This window comes from Trichinella spiralis (assembly GCF_000181795.1).
Source record: "Trichinella spiralis strain ISS 195 chromosome Unknown Scfld610, whole genome shotgun sequence".
Taxonomy (NCBI): Eukaryota; Metazoa; Nematoda; class Enoplea; order Trichinellida; family Trichinellidae; genus Trichinella; species Trichinella spiralis.
In genome coordinates this window covers 76,391-84,675 of record NW_003527549.1, presented here as the reverse complement: position 1 = coordinate 84,675, position 8,285 = coordinate 76,391, and the positions used below count along the sequence as shown (strand labels likewise).

General features: G+C 43.2%; 4 protein-coding genes across 4 annotated transcripts; all 4 read left to right on the top strand.

The window, feature by feature from the left end:
* Positions 1–714: 714 nt before the first annotated feature.
* Positions 715–1,293, top strand: Tsp_09817 (hypothetical protein). The gene has a single exon (XM_003370555.1). It carries the CDS (start codon positions 715–717, stop codon positions 1,291–1,293), a length of 579 nt encoding a protein of 192 aa, XP_003370603.1.
* Positions 1,294–2,015: 722 nt separating this feature from the next.
* Positions 2,016–3,559, top strand: Tsp_09816 (conserved hypothetical protein). The gene is made up of 7 exons (XM_003370554.1): positions 2,016–2,087; positions 2,156–2,178; positions 2,266–2,360; positions 2,399–2,573; positions 2,706–2,901; positions 2,926–3,041; positions 3,139–3,559. The coding sequence occupies exons 1-7, from the start codon at positions 2,016–2,018 to the stop codon at positions 3,557–3,559; spliced, it is 1,098 nt and encodes a 365-aa protein (XP_003370602.1).
* Positions 3,560–3,870: 311 nt separating this feature from the next.
* On the top strand, positions 3,871–4,388 carry Tsp_09815 (putative TRAP dicarboxylate transporter, DctM subunit). The gene is made up of 2 exons (XM_003370553.1): positions 3,871–3,994; positions 4,210–4,388. Exons 1-2 carry the CDS (start codon positions 3,871–3,873, stop codon positions 4,386–4,388), a joined length of 303 nt encoding a protein of 100 aa, XP_003370601.1.
* Positions 4,389–5,982: 1,594 nt separating this feature from the next.
* Positions 5,983–6,417, top strand: Tsp_09814 (hypothetical protein). The gene has a single exon (XM_003370552.1). It carries the CDS (start codon positions 5,983–5,985, stop codon positions 6,415–6,417), a length of 435 nt encoding a protein of 144 aa, XP_003370600.1.
* The last annotated feature ends 1,868 nt before the right edge of the window (positions 6,418–8,285 follow it).

The window sequence follows — 8,285 nt, the reverse complement described above, 5'->3', positions numbered from 1 at the left end:
ACCCAATCGGAGGTCGGGTAGGGGTGCGCCATGGACTATGGGACATACCGGACATGAGCGGAATATCTTCTTTACCAGCATTTTCTGGCTTTGATGATCCAAAATTTTGTTCTGATGGCTACCAGGGTTTGGGTGACACCGGCATGTATCTGCCTGACGTGGTGATCTTTGATTAGCAGCTCTGTCACCGGGTGATTGTGAGGGAGGATGATTGGATGTTTGGACTCTGGAGGCAGAGTGGATCGCCTCAGACGTCCGCCGACTCTTAGCAAACCATCTTGATCTAAAAATGGTTCAAATTCCCTCACCCGATTAGCCGAGTCGGGCTTGATGCCGAACTCCTTCACCTGGACCTCTCTGAGCCATAGTGTTTCAGCGTCGGATAATTCCTTCACTGAAAGATTAACATTGTTTGTTCTCTCGCTCACTGAATTTTGGCAGTTTCGCGCGAAGCGCAAGCAGTAAGCGGTTACTCGGATTAGTGTCTCATAACGACTATACCGGGTTGGGTTGATTACCTGCTCAACCCCGCAGCCATCTGTTTGGCTAGCTAAGACCTTAACAGTTTTTTGCTCAACTGTTAGGTGCTCGTTGTCGTCTATTCTCACCACTGGCTCCGTTGGCCAGTTTTCTCTGCCTTGCATCAGCCATGGTGGGCCGTGCCACCATAGGGCTGTGTTCATTAGAGTGCCTAGCGAACAACCTCGACTGGGAATGTCCGCTGGATTTTCCTTAGTCGGACAGTATCTCCAGCACTGGGGAGATACTGACTCCTGTATTTCTTGCACTCGGTTAGCAACAAACGGCTTCCAGCGTGCAGGTGCTCCCTTAATCCACGCGAGGGCTACTCTACTGTCACTCCAGCAGATGACCTCCTGGATTGACAGTGTTAGTTCTCTCTCGAGATATTTCTTTAATCTGGCGCACAGTAATGCTGCCATCAGCTCCAGCCTAGGGAGACTGATTTGTTTTATCGGTGCCACTCGGGATTTTGCCATCACGAGGCTCACCAACTTATGGTGGTTTATCGATTCCACCATGATGTATGCGCAAGCTGCATACGCTACTTGTGATGCATCACCGAAAATGTGGAGTTCTACTCTGCGCACCTGTTGCACCGGGTATGGGATCCATGCTCTGGGAATCCTTATTTTGGGCAGCATCTCGAGTTGTTCCATCCAGTCGCGCCAACGTCGTTCCACCCCTGGTGATAATGGTGTGTCCCAGTCTATCCCTGCTGTCCACAGAGATTGGAGCAACACCTTTATCTGGCCGGTAAACGGCGCCATATAACCAAGCGGGTCGTATATTCGAGCTGCGAGGCTCAACATTTGCCTTTTAGTATGATGGGATCGGGAAGTTGAGTTGGCAGGTGGTTGGAAGGTGAGGATGTCCTCATCCTTCCCCCAGTAGATCCCAAGTGTTTTTCCGAGTTCCCTTTCACCGTGTTCTGACACTTCTTCTCTTGGAAGTGTATCCAGTAAGGCTGCTTGATTGCAGGTCCATTTCTTGAGGTGGAAGCCACCTTTCCTGAGGAACACCGGTACTCTGTGGATCAAGTCTCTCACCTCAGCCTCACCATCGCAGCTCACGACTAGGTCGTCCACGTACATGTTTGACAGTGCCAGTTTGACCGTTTGGTTATTTTCACCAAGGTTGAGCTCCGCATGAGCTTTGAGGACGTTGAGCGCAAGGTAAGGGGAACATGCTAACCCGAAACACACGCGGGTAAGTCGATACCGTCGCGGTGGTGTATCCGTCTTACAATCACGCCAGAGAAAGCGGCACGCATCTCTGTCATCTATTCGCAGCCTGACTTGCAAATACATTTTCTCTATATCCGCTTGGACCGCGATCCTGTACTGCCTGAAGCGCAGCTGTATCCCTACCAGGTCTGCCTGGAGGTTTGGACCAGTCTTAAGATTGTCATTTAGGGAGACACCGGCATATTTAGCTGAGCCGTCGAAAACTACCCGACATTTTAACTGACCATCCGTATTTTTGTACACGGCATGATGTGGGAGATACCAAGTTTTACCTGGTTGCCCCCTTTGGGTAGTCACCTCCTCCGCCCATCCTTGTCGGAGGTACTCATTGATCACCGCACTGTACTCGCGTTGCTTAACCGGATCCTTCATCAAGCTTCGTTCTACAGATCGCAATCTGCGTTCAGCTAGTGTATAATTGTCTGGAAGTTGGACTACACCGGGTTTCCACAGCAACCCCACGGAATAACGTGACCCATTATATGTTAACGTATTAAAGAATTGACGGCTTACCGCGTCTTTGGTCGTCTTGTCTTCTTGGTGCTGGATGCCGATGGAGTCGAGTTCCCAGAACTTTCTCAGTGTCTGTTCCATGTTGTCTTCTATTTGAGAACAATGATACCGGTATTGAGACGTTGACGGTGGATTCACCGGACCAAAGACAACCCATCCCAGAGTTGTTTCAATAGCAACCGGGTCTGTTGGATTTCCTCGTAGGAGTTTCTCACCGAGAAATCGTCCATACGAATCCACACCGATTAACACGTGGATAGGCAGTTTCTCATCTTCCTCCTCTGGGAGCTGCAGGTGTTGTAGATGCTTCCACTTGTCACACCGGACGGGGACGGAAGGGATATCATCGCAGATTCGTGGAAGTGTTAGTGCTTCAATGGACTTATCACCCACACCGGATTGATTTGTATCTACGGGGCTTAGAAGGAACCGGACTCTTCTGGCCACCGTTGGGGCGCATTGGATTCCACCGATTCCTTTCACCGTGACGGTCTCCGATGTTCCCACCAAATTCAAGGCTCTTGCTACTTCTTCTGTCACTAGGGTTGTTTCAGCACCGCTGTCGAACAAGCAGTTGACCGTTAGCCGTTGTCCGTTTGCACCAGTAGCAATGGCTTTCACTGTTTGAAACCGGATTCTCGTTGAGCCGCGTATATTAGCGAGTAATACACGGGTGAATGTTTCCTCACTGGGTTCAGACCGCGTTTTCTTCGCGGGAGGTGGAATTGAGGTGTCAGATGGTTTTGGCTGTGATGTTCGGCGGTTGGGAGCCGTTTCAGTGAGCAAATGGTGAGTTCTCCATCCCCGTTGTCTCATCGCACATCGCTGTGATGTATGGCCTTGACTTAGGCAAATGAAGCACAGGCCGAGGCGCACCGCCGTTGCCTTTCGTTCTGACCACTGTTGGTTCAGGAACTGTGGACATACCGTTAAACGATGTTTACCTTGGCACACCGGACAGGTTGGATGGAGAGATGTATGAAAGGCTCCAATTGTTTGACGAAGGGGGCGAGATCGCTTCCGCTGACTCTCCTTCACCGTGTGTTTATGCGTGGGGGAGGGTATTCTCTCTCCCTGTGTGGACTGTACAAGGTCCACAGCGCACCGGGCTTGTTCTGCTAAGAAGTCCAGGAAGGTCTGAGAGGTCGGTTCTTCCGTCGATTTGCCACATTGATCCTTCCACCGGGATTGGATGTTCTTTGGCAATTGGGCCACCAGTTGCGGTAGTGCGGTCCGGAAACCGGATACCGTGGTATCGAGATCTCTTCCGATCGCTCTGAGTTCCAATAGGTGGCCGTTTAGCTTGTCATGCAGTGCTAGCAGACCTTCCCTTCCTTTGGCGACCTCCTTTGGGACGCTAAAGATCTTGAGGATATGCGCGTCCAACACGTCTGATACCCGATAGAATCGGTCGTGTAGTAGTTGCACCACAGCCGGGTAGTTTTCGGCTGCTGTTGTCACGCCACTAATTGCGTGTAATGCTGCACCAGCTAAGCAGGATCGAAGATGCACAAATTTTGTGACATCTTCGAGATCGTCTCATCGATGCACTGCTGCGTTGAACTGATCCCAAAAGGCCTTGAATTGGAGGATGTCTCCGTCGAATGTTGGTAATTTTGGGATCGGCCTGGTCGAGTTGGTCTTGGGATCGTTGTTTTTGGTGGCTGGTGGTTGGGTAATTTCGGTCGACGATGGTGTTTCAGCGGTCGCCAGCAGTTCGTCGGCTTGACGTTGGGTGGTTCTGAGCTTGTCGATCAGTTCGTCGAATTCTATTACTGCTGGATTTCTTTCTTCCTCCGGCAAGCTATCTAAGTAACGTTGCCGTGATTCAAAAAATAGTTGTGTTGCACGTCCCAACGTTTTGGTTGCTTCGCGCATGGCTTCTACATCCGTGCGTCCAGCGCAAAGTGTTTGCAGTCGATCTATCCAGTACTGCAGTGCCGATCCTTCGGCATCATATGCTCTGGTTCGGCTCCTTGGGGTGGCCATGTTTCCTGTCCGGTTATTCGTGGGAGATGTTCGATTGTTGATAGTATCACGAGTTGGATCCATAGGTCGCCGGTTCGAATCCGGCTCGGAGGACCAGAAAATGTGTTGAAAAATCTTTAGTTCGAACTTGAGGATTCTTTGGTAGTGGACTGTATGTGTTAAATATAAAATATCAATGACAGTGGGTTTGACTAAGAATCGGTTTATTCAGAACAAACAGTGAGTAACAATAATGATATAGCGAGAGAAAAGAAACGGTTCAGGCGGTATTCGATACGGCATGTTCCGTGTTAATTATCCCTCCTCCCTCCGCACTTGTATTTATATCTTTTTCTTGGCGTCACTCCGCATCCGGCGTCCTCGATAAAAAATGAAAAGCAATTATAAATCGGCGTGGGCACGCCATCCCTTAGACTGTGCAGCTTAGCCGGAATCTGAACAGGTGCGCTGTCAGCCTCATTTCAATTTGACGCTTTTTCAGCAACTGACCACAAAAGTTGTGACAAATATATTACAGGACGCTGACTTTTTGATGATTTAATTGCCATTCCATTGTTTAACATCAAGAAAAACAAAGGATGCAACTGGCGTCGCGCAATTGTTGTTTTCGTACCAGGAGCAATGCTATGTTGCCACGGGAATTTTTACATAGTGATGAGCAGATATTGAGAAAAGATTTCTCAACAATTTTTATGATTAAAATTTGTAGATGTTAGAAAGATGATATTTCTTACTGTAGAGTTTTCTTTCAAGTTTGTAATGGATTTTACATACTTTTAAATATAATTAGCTTCATTTTTTATAATAGAATCAGAAACAGCAATTTGTATAATAAAATGTGTATAGTAGAAAATGAAAATTAGTTGTCATTAAATGAAAAGAATTTTAAACAGTGGCGTATTAAATTTATGAAAATAATCATAAAGAGAAGGAATATTTGCGTTAGGCGCATTTGACAAAAGTATTAATCTAGTGATGTAAATCACAGTGAATATTACAAAGATAATTTAAATACTGAATTGGTATAATTTTTATGAGAAATTCTATATTACTGACAAGTATGAAAAGAATGAATAGTAATATGAAATACATGAAAAGCCAATGCCAGGAATGAAAGGTTACTTTGAGATGTATATTTGAGATGAGATGTGATTTGTTATTCCTGCACGAAGGTTGCATCCGTCAAGCATTAGATTTATTACATTTATACGGCTGGTTCGGCAAAAATCTAAGAAGCGTGTCGATGCTGATAACATGCACGGTAATAAAGATCAAAGACAATGTTTAAAATTTGATGTTATGATAATGGAAATAATTTTCGTCACTGTCCTACTTTATGCAGCTGCCACTGTTGCAACATTTAAGCATTTGATTTATTGCTTTCTAATGATTAATTTTCTTATCTGAGAAATGATGCATGACAAATTTACGCTTTGAATAGTTCAGACTATCAATTTTTGTTTGGTCTTGCATTTGAGTTCAGTGCTTTGTGTTCGAAAGTTCTTACTGATGGAAGGACGATGAAATTCAGTTTGCATCTATCCAAAAAAACCAACAGAAATTAGTATACAGAGAACTGTGCTACACCCTGAAACGCACAAATTGCAATGACAAATGTTGGATATGTGCATCGGTAAATGGAATTGTTTTAATATAGCACGATGTTATTGTTGTGTAATATCATAAGCAAGCCATTTCGTTTCGAATTTAAGGAATGAGAGGTTGCTGTGGAAAACTGTATACTAATCTGGATGCCACTCAAGTAATACAAACTTGCGAGCATGCAGATGGCCGAAGAGTGGACCCGCATACATTATACCAGCAGCTGAATGAATTGAAACGGCTGGCTGCAGGGGATCAGAATCCAGTAACAGAGATATATGATGATCTGGCAAATAATGCCTCCACTAGCGCAGATACTGCCCCATATTTTCCATCGTGGGACCAGGCCCAAAACACAATGTACTACGGCCGTTCAGTACAGAGATACTCACAACTTCTGGCCAGGCGACAGGATCTGTGGATCACTGCTGAGCAAACATCAACAAAATCCGGTGTGCAATTTTTAATGTATCATTCGCTGACCAATGATATATTAATTTTTATCAAAAAGGCTGTTGTGCGGCTGCTGGCTCAGAGTAACTGCTAGTGCAGGGATAGGACTTTTAAGATTGCCCCATCCTGGTACCAAGAGTTGTTTAACCTTAAGATAATATGGATAATCGGGAAATAAGAAAAAAGTAAAAGCTGTGAATGACATTTGGTTCCACATAGGCATTGGCTAATCATCTGGAAGACTATCACAGCCGCATGAACAAAAGAGCACAAAAGCACCACTTGTAATTCTGTTAGTTTCTACGACTGATCATTGATGAACAGGGTAAAACCGAGTCGGTAGTGCAGCAAATGGACGATGACTATACGCGTGAAACGGGCTTCGTGAGAAGTAGCGCAGCTTACGGTTTCCAGGAGTGACGTGTAGCTAGGCTTACGAGTAGAATACAACGTAATAAAATTAATATAAAACATTTTTTAAGAGCTACAGCTTATCGTTCTCCTATACCTGTACGATTATAGTTCCTTTGCACTCACTATTCATTATTGTTCTATATTTTATTTATTATAATTGTATAGTTTCACCTTTTTCCATTGTATATATTATAATGTAGTTCAGATTTGTTTGTTGTTGATTATTGGTTGCTGTTGATTGTTATTGATTTTTGGCTGTTGTTCTTGTAACATTGAGCTGTATTCTATATATTTGCCTCATACAGAAGCGCTTGTAGCAAAAAGCGGAAATGTATTTGTGCAAAGCAATCTGCTGATTAGCATAGATGTAAAAAAAATAAAATTACAAAAGCCAATTTATTATGTGAAGAAGGAAATGTAAAACTGAAGAATCATTTATGTTATATACTAATATGGTCACTGATTTTAAGCCATATTCGAAAACTGCAAGGCATGTTTTTAAATTCTTATACACATATCTCATATTCACATATGCATATATCTCATGTTCTTCAAAATATACACACAAAGACTGAGCAAATGTAAAGAAATTAAATATTAGTTATAAGCATTAGTACTTTGTTATTGTTATAATTCCTTTTATGCAAAAATGTTAGCTAACACTATTACACTATATGTAAAAATAGCTGCGTTCTAAAAAATGGGAAATGCTATTATTCATGTCCATATATAGTAATTTAATGGAAATGCACCCCCATATTTGATAAAACGTTGATGAACAACAATCATCCAATTATGGATCAAAGTTGAATAGCTAATTAAATGGCACAAGTTATTCGCCCAATCACTTATCATATTGATCAGCTAATAAAGTAGCAGAAGTTATTAGCCAATTAACGATCAATTGCGTGCAACCTATCAGCGAACAGCCAGTCAAAAACAGTAGGAGGTGTTTGGGGGACTTCAACTAATAGCTCGTCTCAGAGCAATGCACCAATCACAGTGAAAATTGATGCGATTGGTATTTGAAAAATTAAATGTACTATCACGTGATGTGGAGGCAATCATTACGGTAAGTGAAAACGAACGCTACCCATTTGAAGTTGAAGTTCACGCTTGTTGGCATATTTTTAATATTCGACCATCACAGAAAATTCTATTTTGTTCTTTTCTTGATTTATTTAAGCACGATTAATAGTTTCAGTTGAACCAAAGATTAGGTACAATTTGATTACTGTGCTTACTGTAAATCAGCGTTCATTTGCAGAGTAAACTGCTGTTGCTATTCTATTCTCAACTTGTATTGCTTCCAATGTGTGAACAAAGTAAGTATTGTTGTTATTTTATGTAAAATGTTGAATAGCATCGTCCATTGTTGTTTGATTTTTAATTTTTGAAAAAGTGGTAGCTTAACTGAAAAATATGTTTGGCAAAGTTCATGAACCGCATCTTATTTCAGCAACTGTTGAGCAATTTTTAATCACTGAATTACTTTTATGCCAAGATACGAATGTAGCTGCAGATGAAGTGTTGCAGTTACGTTTAGTA

What these genes read in the sequence shown, in the direction of transcription:
- Tsp_09814 (XM_003370552.1), top strand. Translation starts at nt 5,983, where the DNA reads ATGAGAGGTTGCTGTGGAAAACTGTATACTAATCTGGATGCCACTCAA.
- Tsp_09817 (XM_003370555.1), top strand. Translation starts at nt 715, where the DNA reads ATGTCCGCTGGATTTTCCTTAGTCGGACAGTATCTCCAGCACTGGGGA.
- Tsp_09815 (XM_003370553.1), top strand. Translation starts at nt 3,871, where the DNA reads ATGTCTCCGTCGAATGTTGGTAATTTTGGGATCGGCCTGGTCGAGTTG. An exon ending in TGTTTCAGCGGTCGCCAGCA is followed by an intron (nt 3,995 to 4,209) that starts GTTCGTCGGCTT and finishes CGATCTATCCAG; the next exon opens with TACTGCAGTGCCGATCCTTC.
- Tsp_09816 (XM_003370554.1), top strand. Translation starts at nt 2,016, where the DNA reads ATGTGGGAGATACCAAGTTTTACCTGGTTGCCCCCTTTGGGTAGTCAC. An exon ending in GCAATCTGCGTTCAGCTAGT is followed by an intron (nt 2,179 to 2,265) that starts GTATAATTGTCT and finishes AACGTATTAAAG; the next exon opens with AATTGACGGCTTACCGCGTC. An exon ending in TTTGGCTGTGATGTTCGGCG is followed by an intron (nt 3,042 to 3,138) that starts GTTGGGAGCCGT and finishes AGGCAAATGAAG; the next exon opens with CACAGGCCGAGGCGCACCGC.